This window comes from Apus apus, chromosome 1, assembly GCF_020740795.1.
Source record: "Apus apus isolate bApuApu2 chromosome 1, bApuApu2.pri.cur, whole genome shotgun sequence".
Taxonomy (NCBI): domain Eukaryota; kingdom Metazoa; phylum Chordata; class Aves; order Apodiformes; family Apodidae; genus Apus; species Apus apus.
This window is the reverse complement of record NC_067282.1, coordinates 130443605-130463340: the sequence shown is the minus strand read 5'-3', so window position 1 is coordinate 130463340 and position 19736 is coordinate 130443605. Positions and strand designations below refer to the sequence as shown.

General features: G+C 39.2%; 1 protein-coding gene across 3 annotated transcripts in view; it reads left to right on the top strand.

Annotated features, from left to right (window-relative positions):
* SHISAL1 (shisa like 1) overlaps positions 1-19736 on the top strand; it is an 87651-nt gene that overhangs the window by 50344 nt on the left and 17571 nt on the right. For 2 of the 3 annotated variants that reach the window (XM_051644214.1, XM_051644212.1), the window contains exons 4-5: positions 7647-7970; positions 11890-12382. In XM_051644214.1, the coding sequence (XP_051500174.1) occupies positions 7647-7970; positions 11890-11905 (340 nt within the window). In that variant the 3' untranslated portion in view covers positions 11906-12382. Of the gene's footprint in view, positions 1-7646; positions 7971-11889; positions 12383-19736 lie in introns of those variants that run through there. The other variant, XM_051644215.1, reaches the window with a different exon arrangement.

The window sequence follows — 19736 nt, the reverse complement described above, 5'->3', positions numbered from 1 at the left end:
TGCCAACATATATGCCTCCAGGCAACCTGATGGAGCTTATATCACAGTACGCCCCAATGCTCCCATGCAATGCATACTCTCCACACACTACATATGCTCCATGGTAAAAGTAGGAGGTGATCCCCCCTTGTTGACTAGGGTGACCATGCTACCACAGCAGCAATCGGATGCCTGCATGAAGAGAGGTCCTCCAGGACTCAGTGCAGAAGGGCTGGGGGCACAGTTGCAAACAGAGCCAGAAAATTGCTTCACACTCAGCGTGATAAAAATGCTCAGAGTGATAAAAATAGAGTGTCAAGGATGGACTAGTGTGGCTATTGCCCCCACGCTTTCCCAGTTCTTTGTCTTGCAAATAGCAAATTTTCTTTACTTCTTCCCTTACTGTTCTGTAAATGCTCCACCAACACTGCTGAGCAACCAAGTCTGCCTAACGGGCAGCCTCATCAGAGTTTGGGATGTTACTGGCCAGTTCAGCCAAGTAGAAAGCCAATGCTTCAGGCTTTTTCCAACATCTCCAGAGCTACTCTGTGTAGTCAGGACTAGAGTTTACTAAGGTAAGGCCCTTCTGGTTTTACTTTCATAAACAACCTGATATGGATGGGGCAGTCAGCAGCTTTCCAAAGCAGACATGCACGGAGCAACAGGTACAGTGTGGCTGCAAAATCCTGGGGTGCATTAAGAACAGTGTGGCCAGCAGGTCAAGGGAGATTCTCCTCCCCCTCTACTCTGCCCTAGTAAGATCACATCTGGAGTATTGTGTCCAGTTCTGGGCTCCCCAGTTCAAGGACAGGGATATATTGGAAAGAGTCCAACAGAGAGCTACAAGGATGATGAAGGGACTGGAACATCTGACATATGAGGAAAGGCTGAGAGACCTGGGACTGTTTCGTCTTAACAAGACTAAGAGGGGACCTTCTTAATGTCTATAAATATCTGAAGGGTGGGTATCAAGAACGGGCCAGTCTCTTTTCAGTGGTGCCCTGTGATAGGATGATGGGAAACAGCACCAAGTTACAATACAGAAGTTTCACCTCAACGTGAGAAAAAACTTCTTCACTGTGAGGGTGACAGAGCACTGGGGCAGGCTGCCCAGGGAGGTTGTGGAGTCTCCTTCACTGGAGACTTTCAAGACCTGTCTGGATGCCTTTCTGAGTGATCTGCCCTAAGTGTTCCTGCTGCAGCAGGAGGGTTGGGCTCGATGATCTTCGGAGGTCCCTTCCAACCCCTATGATTCTGTGCTTACCAATCTTTTTATATATATATTAAAAAGTCACCCTATTCAGTTGTGATGGAGAGTCTCTGTTGGCAAGATTCATGGTTGAGAACCACCACGTTAGTTCTGTGCTGATCTTCTGCAAAGGTGTGTGAAATCATGCAAAATACAATTAAAAGCTTCTGGAGAAGCAGCTTAGAGAAGTGCAAGAGTGGAAGCAGTATTGCCTTTTTTTAACTTCCTGATTGCCTTTTTTTAACTTCCTGATAAAATGAAGGCCAGGAAAATGAAGAGGTGCTAAGTTTCTTTATAAAACTCCACCAATGTAGGGAGATGGGGAGAGAGCTCTCCTCACCTTGAGCTTACTGAGATAGGTAGGAATCTTCCTGATAATTTTAGTATGGTGTGGAGGGACAGAAAGAAGTGAAGCCTAAATGCCTACATAAAAAAACATTATAAAAAGCATCTTATTTCATACGTTCTGACTTTATTGAAAATATACAATAATTTAACTTTATTTGGGTTCTAGTAGATCCAGGATTCACTTTATAGTAACAAAATCAGTTCTTTGTCTAGATCTCATTTCACACATGACTGAAGAAAATTCTGATGAAAATTATTGTACTGTGACAATGAGTTAGGATATGGGAATAGCAATGAACTGAAAAAAAATCATAGTTTTTAGAGAAGAGTGATTCAATGTTATTATTTAGTTTATTTGAATAGCATTTTTTGGTTTGTTTTTCCCCTTGGCTATTCTTGTGATCATCAAAACAAATTTCTCATTTTATGATAACAGTTGAGGGGAAGAATTAATGGAATGACTTGTAACTTCATCATCATGGCACAGCTGAAAAAACACATTTGTCTTCTACAGTAGCACAACACAACTATAACCAAGTTTATTTACATTTTTTTGGCGTTACTACAACAGAAGATTTCTGTGTTTTTAGAAGTGCAGAATACTTTGCTATTATATCTTTGGGATCATGCAGATGAATCAGTTTATAATGTTTTAACATGTGAACATTCATTTAGTATTAAATATAGAAATACCGATGATGTCTAACAGACAAGTAAAGTTCTGCCATCCAAAGTATTTTTCCATAAAACTTTCTCTAATAAATTGTGTAACTGTTCTTTAAAATAGTATTCACATTCATACTCAGATTTTCTATTAGGCATGTTTTGGTGGATTATCAGCAGTACTACTATGCTAGGCGTCCTTGACCTGGTACTGGAACAGTGTTATGGCAGTCTGTAATGCATCCATGTTTTTCCTTCTCTCTTACTCCAGTTTTTCAGGGTTGGATGATTTTTGCACAGCACACCAGAAGGCTACACCAAAAGCAATGCAAATGCAGAATAGCTCTACCTTTTCTCTGTGTACAGCATGTCCCCTGCAGAGCTGGCATATCCTTAAATATCTCTCAGAAAGTCATCTTTCCAAGAAAGCAAAAAAAAAATTCTAAATTATTCATTCCACTACCAACTGCTGCAAAAAGATGTAATTTAGCTGGGAAGACCTTGTCAGTTGTACAGTAACATCCTACAGGAAAACACAAGATTGGGGAGAGGCCTTGAGTTAATAGTAAAAACAAAATAGTAAAAAAAACAATCATATTTAAAGTGTACAGGTGAAAACTTCACAGCTTTCCTCAGTGTTAGAAGTACCAAGGCATTTGCTAGGGTGTAAGCTTGCATTTCCTTGGGGCAACACTCAGGAAGTGTTACTACTGCAAGTTACAGCCCCATTTAAGGAGAACAAGGAAAGAAACAGTTTCCATGGCCATCTGCCCACATTTAAACTCTGGAGCTGTAGAATTCTGCTCACAATTGGTTTGATTTGTTGTTTTTCTAAGCCTGAGTTCCCAAATGAATTATTTTCTATTCATGTGCTGCACATAATAAAAACCAAACAAACTCCTCTAAATAAAATATAGCCCGGTCCTAGCCTGCTTGTCTCAAGAATTTAATGAATTAGATTGAAACAGCCACATGGATAAAGCAGGTTCTTTTATTGATATTCTTTTCATTTGTGTGTAGGGATGTTAGGGAAACCTAAGCAGGATTCTGTGGATAGAATAGGAAGAGAGATGGGTAGTAAAAGTATCTGTTGTTCTCAGAGAGCCCAATCCGAGGCTCCCTGAATTCAGAGCAAACATTTCCATTTACACAAGTTGGGTTTGTATCAAGGCTCTACCATATATACATGGTATTTCTGTAAAATATGAAGAATCTTTAAATAATGAGCTACTAAGCTTTTCTGATACCTCCAGGAATCAACCTGTTTACAGAGAAGGTAAAAGGAAATTCTAGCTTTGACTCCAGGTTTAGCTTTCGTGTTTGTGTGTCAGCAGAAGCAGAGGACTGGTCAACATAGCTTTAGAATTAATTTTCAGTGTTACATTGCTCAACTTTGTGTTGAACCTAAACAGAAGCCTCCAAAGTGACATATTGGGAAGGGCAGGAGCACTAGCAGGGCAGGGCAAGCTTTCCAGCTAGGGAAAGGGAAAGGAGAGAAAGCCACACTAAAATAACTTGTTGTCATTATTGACCCCCATGAAGGAACAAAACCCTCTCATTTAAATCTTGATAAATTTGGAATCTGTTCACACTTTATTTTTAAGTAAAACGAAACCTGCACAAAAGTACTTGAAAATCAGATTGTGAAATGAAAGTTTTACAATTAATTAGTTATGTTCAGTAAAATAAAGCAAGTTCTAGGTTTTCCAGTTCTTTTCTGTGTCTCTGGCCTTGCTGTTATTCAGTGTAAGAAAGATTATTGATTTTATAATTAAGACACCTTCTTAGTTTGTAGGGAAGTTTTAATTTTTACTATAATTAGTAGCAATCAGCAAAATTAATTTTTTCTACCATCGTAATAGTTCAAGAAACAGAAAACATCTAAGTATGGCAGTTCCCTTTGTGTGCAAAGTATACTACTTATTAATTTTGTTTGTGATTTTTCACAAGACTCTTTTGATAGTGGTGTTGTCCCACTGTCTGTAAATTAAAATACTCTTTCATTTTTATACTTGTGAGAAACAGATGTTATTTAGAAGGAGCAGATGGATACCTCACATATGGCTTGATTAGGAAATTGTTGCTTTAAATTGGAGCATTCAAAATAGCTCTGATTTTTGCCAACCAAATTTTTGATGAATGAAACTACTAAATACCTAAAGTACAAACAAATTCTTTTGAGATAACTATAAGAAATGCTCCTGCCTCTCACATTGTTACCAAAACAAAAATAACATGTTTTCTAATGTCCCTCAGGGCTCAGTTTTGGGGCCAGTCTTTTTCAATATCTTTCTCAATGATCTGGATGAGGGGATGGAGTGCACCCTCAGTAAGTCTGCAGATGACACCAAATGGGGTGGGAGTTTTGATCTGCTTGAGGGTAGGAAGGCTCTACAGAGGGACCTGGATAGGCTGGATCAATGGCTTAAGGCCAATTGTATGAGTTTCAACGAGGCCAAGTGCTGGGTCCTGCATTGTGGTCACAACAACCCCAAGCAATGCTGCAGGCCTGGGGAGGAGTGGCTGGAGAGCTGCCCAGAGGAAAAGGACCTGGAGGTGCTGGTGGACAGCTGGATGAACATGAGCCAGCAGTGTGCCCAGGTGGCCAAGAAGGCCAACAGCATCCTGGCCTGCATCAGGAATGGCCAGGAGGAGTAGGGAAGTGATCGTGCCCCTGTGCTCAGCACTGGTGAGGCTGCGCCTCAAGTTCTGTGTGCAGTTCTGGGCCCCTCACTACAAGAAGGACATTGAGGTGCTGGAGCAGGTCCAGAGGAGCCACCAAGCTGGTGAAGGGCCTAGAGAACAAGTCATACAAGGGGCAGCTGAGGGAACTGGGGATGTTTCGTTTGGAGAAGAGGCGGCTGAGGGGAGACCTCATTGCCTTCTACAACTACCTGGAAGGAGGTTGTAAAGAGGTGGAAGTTGGCCTCTTCTCCCAAGTGAATAATGACAGGACCTGAGGAAATTGCCTCAGGTTGCAGCAGGGGAGGTTTAGGTTGGGTATTAGGAAGAATTTCTCTACTGAAAGAGTGGTCAGGTTGGGTATTAGGAAGAATTTCTCTACTGAAAGAGTGGTCAGGCACGGGAACAGCCTGGCCAGGGAGGTGGTGGAGTCACCATCCTTGGAGGTGTTCAAGAAATGTGTAGATGTGGCACTTCAGGGCATGCTCTAGTGGCTGAGGTTGTGGGGCTTTTTTGTGGGTTGTGTGTTGTTGTTTTTGTGGGGAGTGTAGTTGTGGTCTGTTTGGGGATTTGTTTGATTGCTTTTTTATTTATTCCCCTGGATGGACGGTTGGACTTGATGGTCTTAGAGGTCTTTTCCAACTGTGACGATTCCGTGATTTGTTACACTGAATTTCTTCCTGATTTCTCCAGCCTTCTCTACTCTTTTATTTATATTAGCAGAAAATAGAAGAATTTACCCCAAAAGGAATAAATCCACTGAAAGTCAAAGGTAGCACTGCTGAGAAGGTCCCATTATATTTTCAAGTGCCTGGACTGCAAAGATTTTTATGCATTACAAATGTCTGCCCACTGCTGTGTGAAGCCAGGCATGCATGTGCAAGCCTTTAGTAGAGACAATGACTCTTAAATTAAGGGTTTTCAGAAGCACTATCTATTGTCTACTTCCAATCCTCCTGGAAATATACTGGATTGTTTTTTTCTTAATCCTAGACTTTTGTAATGCTGAAGTTACACAGGAAGGGACCCATTAGCAATCCTGACCTTCCTTTTTTTACTTACAGTTATTTACTATGAAACCTCCGTAAATCTAAGAACTTTGTATCTGTGTAGTGGAAAAATCATTCCCTGGTGAGATAAATCAGCCTCTTTAACTGCTGGCAGGCAGCAGCACAGAAATTAAAATTCTGATTTCTTATCTGATTTTGTTTCTGATTTCATTTCTGATTTCTTGTTTCAAATCCTGAATTTTTTCAAGTAGAAAATGAGTCACACAAAAGTTTAAATGCACATGAAAGTTCAAAGCAGAGACTTAGAGTATTTTGGATCTGAAAAAGCTTGGACATGTTCTTAAAATGTCAAGATATCTTTCTGGGTTGCATCTGTGATATGTCTTTTCAGCCTTTTATATTCTCATAGCACTTCCATTTTGGTCAACATTCTGATAAAATATAGTTCCCTCTAGGTTTCTCTGAATGTCTGTGAAAGAGAGCATGATTTTGAGTGTGTGTTCAGTTTTATTCATGTAAGTTCAGGTTCACATAGATGTGGGTTGCCTGTCTATTACTTCAGTATAATTTTTCTGCAAGATTTTCTTCCTAATGACATTTTTCACTAGTATCCCTTCTGCTTGCTCTTATTTTTACAGTCTCTGGTACAGATACTTCCACATCAGCTCATAGGTCTAGATTAGCCTTCATCACTGCACACCTAACCATCTCATTCTTACCCATTTCTTTCCTTCTCTGTTCTGACCTCATCCTCCCCACCCACACAGTTTGCACTCCAAACTGCATTTACACATGACAGTCATTCTTTTAATAATATTGCTTCTCCAGGAGAGCTTTAGTACTTCTTCCCCTTTTTGATTTCCAGTTTCTTGACTCCTTGTACCTTATCCTCCTTTTCCCCCTCATTTATTTTAATATCTTTAGTCACCTGTCAGAACTTCACATCTCCATGCACCATGTCAGCATCTGATAATTTTCATGGCCTTTACCTATACATACACAAGATAATTATGCTAACACATGGATTTAAATATTTTCTTACTGTGGAATGCATTGTATAATAGGATCTTGTCAATGTTCTTTTGTCCTAAATTTATTAGCAGCAAACTAAGGGATCTCTAGCAGTTCCTCTTGGAAGCCTGTACTTCTACTAGTGTGTTCTGTATCCCTCAATAATTACATATTAAATTCAGAGCAAATCCAAGCACCTCAAATGCCTTTTAATCCAAGTGGTTTATAGTGCATGTCAGCAGTGAATGTTTGCAGTAAGTATAGTCACTCCTTGGTCTCAATTATTAGAGTATTTTCATATGGTTAACCCTCACTCTCACAAATGCCATCACTTTCAGCAGGGTGACTTTCTGGGAGTGAGAATTTGCAGAATAAGGCATACAGCCCATCAACTATGTACATATCAGTGGTCTCACTTCAAGTACTGAAGCTAATTGTACACCAAATTTCTGTTCTGGTATAAATACACAGATGAGAGGCAGAAATGTTTGTAAGACAGGGAGCCCCTTAGTTTTAAAAACCTCTCACGTCATGCATATAGCAGTATTTAGATCAAAATAGTAAGTCAGTTTAAGGATACATGCTCTAGAACAATTATTTTTTTAATCTATATATTTATATAATTAATAAAACCTTGGTAAATTAAGACAATGACCATTACTGATATACAAGGTAACTTTTGCTTTCCCTTTTTTCTTTCACAGCAACTACAGTGCACTGTTAGGAGTGTGGATCTATGGCTTTTTTGTGGTGATCTTGCTGGTACTGGACCTTTTATATTACTCTTCAATGAACTATGATATTTGCAAACTTTACTTGGCACGGTGGGGAATCCAGGGAAAGTGGATGACACAGGGACAGAACCGATGGATTAACCCTGCTCAGGATCCAAGCCAAGTACAGACACAGCCTCAGCCAGAGCCACAGCCTCAAACTCAGCCACAGCCTCAAACATCACAGACAGTACATACTTTAAAAGGAGATGCTTTAAGCCCACCCCTGATGTCTTTTCAGAGTACATCTGCCTGGTAAGTTAAGCCATATTGTGATATGTTTTTTTATTCTATTGTTTTGTAGTGTGAACATTCCCCTGTATTTCAAAGTGCCTGCAAATTCAGGCACCATTTATAGCACATAATTCTTTATCATGAACTGCCTTACAGAATTACTGCTTAGGAGTGACTTCTTACTTTGCAATATATTGAGAAATCTTTTGGTACCGTTCTCAGAGAAATAGATGCTGCCATTTTTTCAGTGCTAAGTAGTCCTACTAATCTGTGGTACAAAGAAACTACGAATCCTTCTTCTACATTGACCATTATACATTTCATTTTAATCCAGTGTCAAAGACTAATCGCTGTGTGTTTCAATCTGTCTGTTGGTCTGGTTTTAAAAGATTGTATAAACAGCTGCACCGAAATAGCTTCAGTGGGACATGTCACAAATCTACACTATTTGTGGCATGAGACGCTGAAACAACACAAAAACCAGGTTAGTTTTTTATATGCAGAGCCAAAAAAAAAGCATAGCTTGATCTCATTTGACAGAGTGACACAAGTAGGGTACTTTAGAGTTAAATGCTACAAAACCAAGACAAAAACCCAAAAAAGAAACCAGACCAAAAGGGAGATAGATACTTTAGGAGCAGGCAGCACGTGCAATATGAGCAGCCACGAGACAAAATGACATTGAACTATTTTGGACTGTTTTTACCAAAAACCAGAAGCAAAGGACTAGAGCTGAATAGAACTATGCTCTTAATAAGGTGTCAAGAAAGGCAAGGACTTTTTTTGTTGTTGTTGCAAGAGGGCATAAAGATTTGGAAGGGGACAGAAAAGATACAGGGTGACAAGTGTATTTTAGAAGTGTTCCGGAAGGTTGAATACTGAATTTTGGCAAAATAAGGTGATCTAAGAATGAGTAAGGTGAAGAAGATGACAACAGTTCCTGAAGCTGTAGAGCGTGTAAAGCCACAGTGTTGATCTTGGTCTGAAACCTTTGGGTAGCACCATGTTGCAGACGGGATGATAACAGTAGTCCTTCTATTTCATAACTTTCCCTTCAATTTTAAGTGTAAATCCAGAGCAAACAGGGTTGATGGTTTTTCATCATGGAAAAGGCACTGATAGTTTGACCCAAGCAGTGAAAGAGGAGGTACCAGAGCCAGTACCAGATGTACCCAGTGCAGATCAGACTTCAGGACTATTCTAGCAGGCCTGGTCCACACAGAAGAGTCTAACAGTGCTACTTAAGATAGAGACTTACTTACCTTGTGCTTAGTTGCAAATACTCTTTTTTTCACTTCTTCTTTCTCTTCTCTCCTTTTTTCACCTTTTAATTCCTTCAGCTTTTATGCCTATTGATTTCCCAATCTTCAGTCAGAATTGCCATACAGGTTAAGACTAACATTTGTAGTACAATAATTGTATTTTAGCTTATATACATGTGTGTGTTCCTGTGTGTATATATATAAAAACATAATGACTGCATGAATGTGTGTGTGTGCATTAAAAAAATTAACCCGGGTTATGCCATTTTTTAATTCCACCACAGCATTACAAATTAAAGGCAGCTATTCAATAGTTCTTGAAGGATTCTTGGTCACTTTCCATTACTGACTCTTGTTGTTCTGTTTCTTTGCTTTTTTGAAGCGTTAAGCGGGGAATGTATGTTAGGATCAGGTGAGCATATCACATATGGTCCTTTTCCTGTGTTTGCAGGAGATGAGCATTGATAAATCACTCCAGTAACCCTCACTTCTTCCCCAGTGAACTGTCTGTTTGTGCTCCACTCAGTTCCTATACCATTGTCTTGTTTTCTAATCCTTTCATTGTTTAATGAAAGAAATAATGTTTCCTTAGCAAAACCATATTTGTCCCTTGTATTTCAGCATATAAAACACTACAAGAGATGCCATATTTTCAAACTTATAACCTGCAACTTCTGAAACTCACAGACCCTAACTAGGTGCGTAGATTAGTCAGTCTGAGTTGGATATATAAAATATACCAAGAAAAAGGTAGCAGGCACTGGTAATCACAGTCAAGGTGTTTAGCATGTGAAAGAGGTTCCTGAGGCCGCATCTGGAATATTGTGTCCAATTCTGGGCCCCTCAGTTCAAGAAGGACAGGGAACTGCTTGAAAGAGTCCAGGGCAGAGCCACAAAGATGATGAAGGGAGTGGGACATCTCCCTGATGAGGAAAGGCTGAGGGAGCTGGGTCTCTTTAGCTTGGGGAAGAGGAGACTGAGGGGCGACCTCATCCATGTTTACAAATATGTTAAGGGCGAGTGTCAGGAGGATGGAGCCAGGCCTTTTTCAGTGATGTCCAGTGATAGGACAAGGGGCAATGGGTGCAAACTGGAGCATAGGAGGTTCCACATAAACATCAGAAAAAACTTCTTTCCTGTGAGAGTGACAGAGCCCTGGAACAGGCTGCCCAGAGAGGCTGTGGAGTCTCCTTCTCTGGAGACATTCAAAACCCGCCTGGACACGTTCCTCTGTGATGTCCTCTGGGTGACCCTGCTCTGGCAGGGGGGTTGGACTGGATGATCTTCAGAGGTCCCTTCCAACCCCTAGGATTCTGTGAGTAAATAGCTCCTTCAGAAAATGATAGACTTGTGGACTACAGCAATTGCTAAGACAGTGGGGAGTAAGAGGAGGAGGTTGCCTGGCTATTTATCTCCCCATTAGATAATCTGCAGGTTATAGAAATGAAAACATGGTAATTTTACCATATAGAAATGAAGCTTAGTGTCAGAGTTCTGCTGCAGTTTATATTTGATGAATGACCTCAGTACTGTCTTGTGTAATTGTGCTATCAGGGAAGAAGTAGAATGGAGCTACTGAAATTATAATTTCCATCTCTGGTTTTAAACTTACCTAATCTATTAATGTATTTTTTGTATTTTATACCTAAATTTCCATTATTCTCATTTATGACACAAGCTCATAGATGCTTTGGTAACAGCAGATTTTCAGTCTATAAAATCAACTTTTCAGTTTGTCTTGACATATTTTTTGTGTCTTAAACTTATCCCAGCTTTTCCCTCTGTAGAGAAAATAAGCCTTTTTCCTTTAGCACCTCACAAACACACTTGTGTATATATACATTGGTTGTATCTTATCATAAGAACAGTTCCTGTTTACAGATTTTTTTAATGCTGTGAGATATGCATATATCCCAAGGCATGAAAACTTAAATACCATTAAAAACATTTTCCAAAACAGTTCGGAAGTTTTGTAATGAGACATATTGTTGAAGTTGTTAGCTTCCTGCACTATATTTATCCTAATACCATTAAAAAACATGCCCCTTCTAGAAGACAGTACATGATGATAATAGGAAAGTGATTCTTGCACATCAAGATTCTCAGACTTTAGGTATCCTTAGGATATCTATCCTTTAGGGTACCAAAGACTTTAGGTATCCTTATTGCAAAGAAATGACACTGTAAGAAACTATCCCAGGAAAGATGGCAGGATTAACATGGAGTTTGTAAAGTAGTTTGGGATCTTCCTGGATTTAAAAAAAAAAGTGTGGAAGTGCATTTTATTTTATAATCTCTTTTCTTGTTCTAGTTTAAATGCTATGAATTGGCAATCAAACCAATGACTGAAACAGATACGTCAGAAAAATCGAGCAAGTCATAGTATACAGTGGGTAGAACCATTCCCAAGATGTTTAAACATTTTGTCATAGCAGATCACTTTATTATTTACTTGAGACAAAGAGGACCATGTATAGCCATAATATTATTATAACTGAAGAAGTCTGGAATCCATTATCCAAGCTGCTGGCTGCTCTGCAGAGGGCTTACAATGTTGTGCAAGGACAGGAAGGAAAATAATTTGTCTCAGGAACAACTAACCCTGATTTGGAATGAATATTGCTTCATCATGTAGTGTATGGATTTTGCAGCCCAACTAATGTCCATTTCTTCTTTAGTATGAAAACCATCTGAGGGCTGTCCAAAGGCCTGTGTGGTCTGAAGGTCCTGGGGGATGTACCTTCTGCAACCCAAACACCATCACAGACTGCAAGTGAATGAGTTTAAACAGTTTGTGGCTGGCCTCACGGTGGTTCCTCCAGGTCATGGCTGAGGTGCATGAGCTGGGCCCTTCCACGCCCACTGGTCCACGTAAGAGTCTGCAGTCTGGTTAGCACAAGCAAGCTTTTACCAGCTGGAGATCAAACAGCAACAAGCAGCAGGCAAATCCTTACTACTGCGCAACCAAGTCCAAGCCAGGGAGGAGATAAAATGGAATATTGTAAGTTGAGGAGTCAAAATTCTGACTTCTGAAAAAAAACTTGTCCTCACAACCATGGCAATGTTGTTAATTAATAATGACTAAAAAAAGGTCAGACTAGCAAGGGAGATCACGTAAGAGGAAGTGTGGGCCAGGGCAGCCTGACAAGAGTTTCTCCAGGTTCTCCATGGCTGTGCTGTGTTCCAGAAGTGAGAGAGGAACACATGAATGGGATCTCTCTGCCTTGCTCTGGTGATGTTAAACTCCTCCCCCCTTCCATCAAGGATACAAGTCACAGGGAATGCTGTGTTAAGGCTAAATTTTGCCTCTCTGTTCCCTGCCTTTCTGCAGAACAGCATGCAGAGGCAGCATCTGCTCTGTATGTAATTACATACGTTATGCTACATGATTCATGATTTTGGAAAACTGCTGGTAGCCCAGAATCAGAAAAAATATCATCCCAGCAGGGTAAGCCCATGTTTATTTCCTTCCTGTAGCTGGAATGGGTTAGACAAAGGCACGTCTGTTTTGCCTTCCCCTTATTAGATGTTGCACTCTGCTTTTGCTGTGAATTCCTCTGAGTTACATTGTCTTTCTGACAAGTAGAACAGTTTTCAGCCTGCTGCTATTCACCTGCTTACCTGACACCTCTTCAAAGAAGTACCAAGGCACTTAAAAACAACGAAAGAAAAAACCCTATAAAAATACTGGCCGAGTTTAGAAGCCAGCAGGTAACTAAGCATGACCACAACAACTGTGCAGAAAACACAAGGAATCAATACTTTGCTGGTGGCTAAAATGGCTATGTGAGAGGATTCCTTTTGATAGCAAATTTTGAGCAAGATACAAACTGTCACTGGAGTGCAATATCTACATTCAGTAGTTCTGCTTCAGTGATTTCAAAGAGCTACGCATGCAGTCTTGCCTGTGTCACCTGCCTGGGGACACTGGCCATGAAGTGGACTAGCTCTGCAGTGGGAACGTGTCCATAGCCCACCAAAAATATTATCCACTGGGGTGGGCAGGATTGCTTTGTGCAGAGGCTGCTCTTCATAAAAGATATTTACAACAAGAAAAGTGAACAAAATCCGCCTCTTTCCACGTTGAGTGTTTTGAAAAGAGGAAAGATCTCAAATATACATTTGCAAAATGAATGCATTAAACATGAATCTGATTATGCTATTTTAAAGATGCAAAGTTTTGCATCATGGGGCAAAGCATAGTTTTAATTTACAGCCTCTACCTAGATTTTTCTATTAAACTCAGACTAAATGGGACAAAACAGGGCACCAAAGTTTTTTTAAAAATACAGAAAGAAATAAAATTGAATAATCATATAGTGCTTTTATGAAAGAAGTGTCTGGGAACTAACATCACCTGGAGAATCTGTCTGGTAACAGATGTTAGATGTGTCAGGTAACATCTACCATTGTCTGTGTGCCTCCATTCCCATCAAAATATATTGGGTTAGAAAAGCAGATATTGTTGCTTTTTTTGTTTTTTCCTTCTAAATATTATTGCATGTTCGCTAGGAACTGCATAACTGTAGAAATAGAAATTGCTTAAAAACAAAAGCACAGCTAAGGAAGCCACGTTCTGCTCCTAGAAGCACCAGATGCTGAAACTCATTTTGCATTGCATATTCTTTCTCCTGCCAGGCCTCCTGTTTGATGTCAGGAGACAAACAGCACAGACAGACAGTAGTGGGACTGGAACCAAAACCTGAAAATCTGCAATGCTCTTAGTCTTGTTTACTTGCCTCAGCACTAGAATAATGCAAATAAAAGGGAAGATTTATATTTTCTTTTTATTATTCGCATTTCAATGATTCAAGATAAGTTACTGAGTTCTTGCTTTCTTCCTTGTATTTAGAAGTGCATATTAGCATGTGAAGTTAAGCCAACATGCAAGGTTTCTGTCCACCTCAGTCTGAAGACAGGCAATCTTTGTGTGTATTGATAGACACTGCATCTTTGGTTGATAAATATGTAATATATATTGTTCATTTCATGCCTCCTTTTCCTTTTCCTCTATAAATCATAGCCCTCGTATGGCAACATTTATTTCTCTACATTCTTGTTAACTGTAGATTCATTGGATATGGGCTGATTGATGTTCCCTATTTCAGCTGTTTCTCAACCTTTATATCAAATTGGGATGTCACATTCATGAGCTTCAGGAAAGTCTTCTCAGTGGACTGCACAGTTCAAGTGATATAACTTAACTTATATGTGGTAATGAATTGTCATAAAATAGCAATCAGAACAAAAGAGAGCAGTTAAAAGGTTATCTGGAGACTATTGCTAAATGAACTCTGCACATTGAGAAATGAAAGACAGTAAAAATACTGGAAACCAGTTCTGAACATTGTCCATATTTAATTTTTATCACATATTTATGTAGAATTTTTCGCAGTGAGATCATTACCTCTTCTATGTTCTAACCAATCTGCAGTAACACTACTGAAGTAGCAGATAGCAGTGTAAAATGTGCTTGAAATCAGCAACCTCCAATTAAGCCCACAATTGCCCTGCATAATGTCACAAAACTACAGCATCACACAGAGAACTGAGTGTGACATCCAAAGTTTGATCAACTAATTCCATCTTTTCTGTCACAATAGAAACCGTGTCATTTTAAAAGCCACTGTAGTTATTTTCATAGTTAAAAAACTCCTACCCCTTACATCCTCTTAGGTGCCAGATGTTCAAAGGTAATTGTAATAGCACATGCACATTTCACACATGCAGTGAAAAATAAAACAGCAAGGTTATTCCAAAGCTCCTCACTTAGATCCTGAAGTATCACAGAGAAACTTGAAAACAGCCCCAGCCACTCAGCAAGTACAGCTGAGCCCAACAGCTGAGCTTCATATCCACATACATTCATGCAGTCTGGCCATTTCTCTCAACAGCACCTCAAACATGTCCAGGCTGGCTGATTTTACTCTCACTCTTGCATTTATATCAAATTGGGATGTCACATTCATCAGCTTCAGGAAAGTCTTTTCAATGGACTGCACAGTTGAAGTGATAGAACTTAACTTATATGTGGTAATGAATTGTCATAAAATAGCAATTAGAACAAAAGAGATTAGTCAGGTGCTAAGTCAGGTGCTCACAATCACTCCTAAATAAAAATGTAACTGAAAATCAGCCTAATTGGCTCTGACAAACTGTTAAGAGTAGCTGGATCTACAGTAGCAAAGGTGGGAAGCAGTGATTAGCTGCCTTACCTTGTCTTGAATTATGCAGTCTCAGCTACGTTAAGCTTTAATTAGCAGGGATCAAAACTTGTATTACATTTTGAATATTCAACTAATTGCTTTTAGTTTTTTAGAGACAAAAAAAAAGCAGATGGAGAAGAAAAAAAAAAAAGGGAGAATGAACAGAATGAACAACGTTGGCCAAAGATATTGTGAGTGGTAGGTGAAATAAAAGGGGAGGTGTTAAGGAGCTGGAGTTAATGATCTAAACAGGCAACCCTTCCTGTGTTTATGCAAAGTTGCAAAAGGATTTCTAAGTAGATTTAGTGTAGCTCTCAGTTCTAAACTGAAAGAAAACACTTTTCAAAAAAAGGGACAAAAAAAATATGAAGATAATGATTGACAGAACACTGTCCATCTGAAGTAGGCTCTGCCCCAGGGAACTACCAAAAACGCCTGCAAAACAACTTTCTGTGTACACTCGTTGATTTTAACAGAGGTGAGAAAGAAGAAGGAAAAAAATATGACTCAGAAGCAAAAGCCCTTTGCTTTCAGTGTCTTGGAAAATCAGTTCTCAGTGTATACTTTGGATATCAAGAAACAGATCACTCCCTGACTCAAGGAAGAAGAAGCAGGTAGTAGAGCTGAAAATCGTGTACAGACTAATTTATTATTCTCAGTTATTATTAAACCAAAAGCCATATGTAATAAATAATCCTTTTATGGGGTTGCAGAAGATCTTTTAGAGTACTCTAAAATTTCCACATGAAATGATCGCATACTATGGAATACCAAACAGTAATGAAATCATCAAAAGCTTGTGTAATAATGCTGAATGCATGGCCATAAATGGTAACAGTGTCAGACAGTTATTTGCAGTGAGAGCTGAGGTCAAGGATCTATCACATCATTACTTTTATTGTCACTGTTCCCTGATTAGATCATGATGAAAACAACCACAGCAAGTAATTAGGCATTTCATTGGAAAAGTGATAAGACACATTTGTATGACCTTGGTTTTATAATGATGTTTCACTGCAGAGTTCAAGAAAAGGCCAGCAATTAGACACAGTCAGTTTGTTCATCATTAGGGTGATATCAGATAGATGGCTGTTAAAATCTCCACAGCAAAATAGATCAAAAAACATTTAAATTTGAGAAACAGTACAGTAATTTTACTGTTCATTAAGTCATGAGGGAATGCTGATGTCAATCAGCAAACATTTTTCAAAAACTTGAAAGGTTTTAGGGAAGTAACCTGATCAACACTGTCATAAATAAATATACACAGATAATCTACAACCATAATTGTGAAGAAAATCTATTTATTTACTGCAGAAAAAATAGGCCTCTGAAAAGAATTTGAAATCTACTATATAAAGATTCTTGGAAATCAGAAATGCTAAAGAGGTAAAACCAGTTAAAGACATTAAATGGCAGGAATATGACAAATGTCACTGGAACACAATTACAGATGTTGCTAATGTTAGTCTTAGGTCAGGTGATAACGTGATCCCAAAACAAAACAAGTGAGACACATTACTTTAAAAAATCAGAGAGATGTGTTTAATTAGCACAACAGTATGTAGCCTTCACAAAACAGCATCAAAGGAAGAAATGGTGGAAAGTGGGCATGCATCATAAAATACAGGAGGGTAAAAATGACTGTGAAAAGTGGTTATGTGTGAAATAAATAAGCTACCTCTCTTCCCAGGAGGATAATCTGTTTTCTGGTGTTTGTATGTATTTACTTAGGCTCCAAAGAATCTCAAAGGTGGAGCGTTGGTGGAGACATGTCTACTTGCAGTAAGTGTTAAAAGCAGTGATGGGAAGCTCTTTGCACAGGGGTTCATGAGGTCACCTGGCAGAACAGTGACTGTCGGGCTCAAATCTAAAAGGGGACAAGGTCCAGTTGCAATTTTATGTTCTGAAGGACTGGTGCTTTCGTGCATAGTTGAGTAGTTTATGCACAAAGAAGCCTTGGAGATTACAGGAACTGAGTGTGTTAAGTAGCTGATCAGATCTCTGAGCTGACTTCTGTATTAGAGCAATTCCTTGCAGTCATTAAAGTGATACTGCTCTGCAAGCTGAGACACACTATGCAGGCTGCCTTCTTCCCATTGAAAATCATTACTATCATGTAGCAGCATGTGGAAAAGTAATTGCAGTGAGCTTCATCACAAATTACAGTAAATTAATTAAACAGTCATTAACTATATACTGTGTTGATTAGTGATACAGATTTTAATCAGTCACACAGATGGGGGAGGCAAGTTATTTTCTAGTGCATTCCCAACTTCTAAATCTCTGAGAAGTGATGAGTCACAGGGAGCTGCTGAACCCAGCACCTTTTGTCATTCTTATGCTAACAGCTCACCTCCAGAACAGTTTCATCTAAAACCTTCTAAAGAAATTGTGATTGAAAAGTATCCAGAGTTTGCCCTTTCTGATCAACAAAAACCTCCCCAACTTCCTTTGTGCTGCTGAAGTTAACAACTGAAATCAACTAGAAAAACACCTGCTTCATTTTTTAAGACATTTTAAAGAAAATGACATGAGGAGCTGGGATTTGACTTTTTCTTTTTTAACTATTCACTGAAATCTCTCAGAGCTCACAACAAAAAATGGTATCCCAGTTAAAAAGACCCCCACTCTTTGCATGGACAGCTAAAAGAAGACAGAAACACTGGGTGCATTTTTGTGGATGTATTAAAAGTACAGCCTAATTGTGATGCTATTGGAAAAAAATAAACTTGGTTTTGCACTTGCCAACTCTTGCTCAGGTTGACTCTTCCTGTCATTTCCCTGGGAATACATAAAGCAAAAGTAAAAATAACCAAAGCAGTCCCAACAACCATTCTTGAGAAAGTTCACAAGGTGATTCTGGCTGTAAGGGGCATGTTTTGGAGGAGTGAGAGACAAGTGAGATAACAGAAAAGAGCTTGATAAGCATTAGGATAGTGACAAGAATAAGCTTCCCATTTTAAGTCCTAATCTTCCAGTGTTTGTTACACTAATAAATTTCACCTGCCTCATATGTTGGTTTTTTTTCCCCTTTATTTAGATTACTGCAAACATAGTCTAGAATGTTTAAAAACCAATGATAGTACAAATTGCTTAGGGAACTGTCTGGCATCTTCTTGAAGGCTTGTCTCATGACCACTGGCTATAGCTGAAGCTAGTGGAGCTCCTCTACACCATGGAAGTAAATCATTAGTTAATGGACTCTGGTGTATTTGTCCACACAGTGCTTGTGTGAGCCAGTCAAGCTTTGTTACTTCCATTTGACAGATGAGACAGAAAAGCTTGTCATTTTTCTGAGGGCCACACTGAAATATTTGACAATACTTCCATTATTGTTATTTGTGTAAAATTTGGTAATACTGTAAAAGCAAGAAATTGTCTCCAGCCCCCAGGCTCATATTGAATCTTCCAGAGGATTGTAGTTGCCTCATATCTAGGAGGCAGTAATCCTGGGATTGTAGAGGCATGTAAAAGTCTGTAGGTTTGGGCTCCAACAGTCACAGGTTCAACATTCTCTGCACACAAACATACATGAACATGGATTCTTTTAGTTGGGTTTTGCACTTTGCCCGACATAGTATGAGGAGACCACATGGAAGGTCATGAGTGGATTTGCTTGCACAGTGCAGCATGTAATCTAGTGCTTTATCAAGTCTCTAGTAGGCTGTCTAAGAGAAGAAGTAAGGGGTCATTAAAGGATTCACAGACTTTTTGCACTGCATCAAGTTTCTACATATGTCTCTCCAGTAGTAGTTCTGTCAAAATTTGCACATGCATTACAAAAATCAAGTATGCAAGAAGCTGTAATCTAGGTCTTGAAGAAGGATTTTTGGTATCTGAAATTTAGCACACCTACCTATGCAACAAAGTTCCTGCCTCACAATACTAAGATTGCACCTTTTTATGTTATGTAGTAGAAACATGGACATAAGGTTCTGGTAATGGCACAATTCTCCACTGTTCTGTTGTAGGCATCTCTCATGTAGAGTATCCTGGAACCATTTGAAATCTCCAGTAATGCAATAGGTAACTACCCACCATCAGTTTCCTATAAGCAAGCAAACAAAATTCTTGAATATATAAAGAGGAGATGCCAATTAAAAAGCAGGGAGCTGTTGTCTCACTAACAGTGGTGAGACTGCTAGAGGCAAGTGTCACCTTCATTAGGGCCTGCAGCAGAAAAAATTGTAATGGCAGGTGGGAAAGCATTCAGAAAGACCTGCAGATCTTATCTGACTTCTGGAAAGTCTGACAAACTGTGAGATGTTTAAGAAGCTGAAGGCTAAAGGAACATAAAAAGGCAATTTGATCCCAAT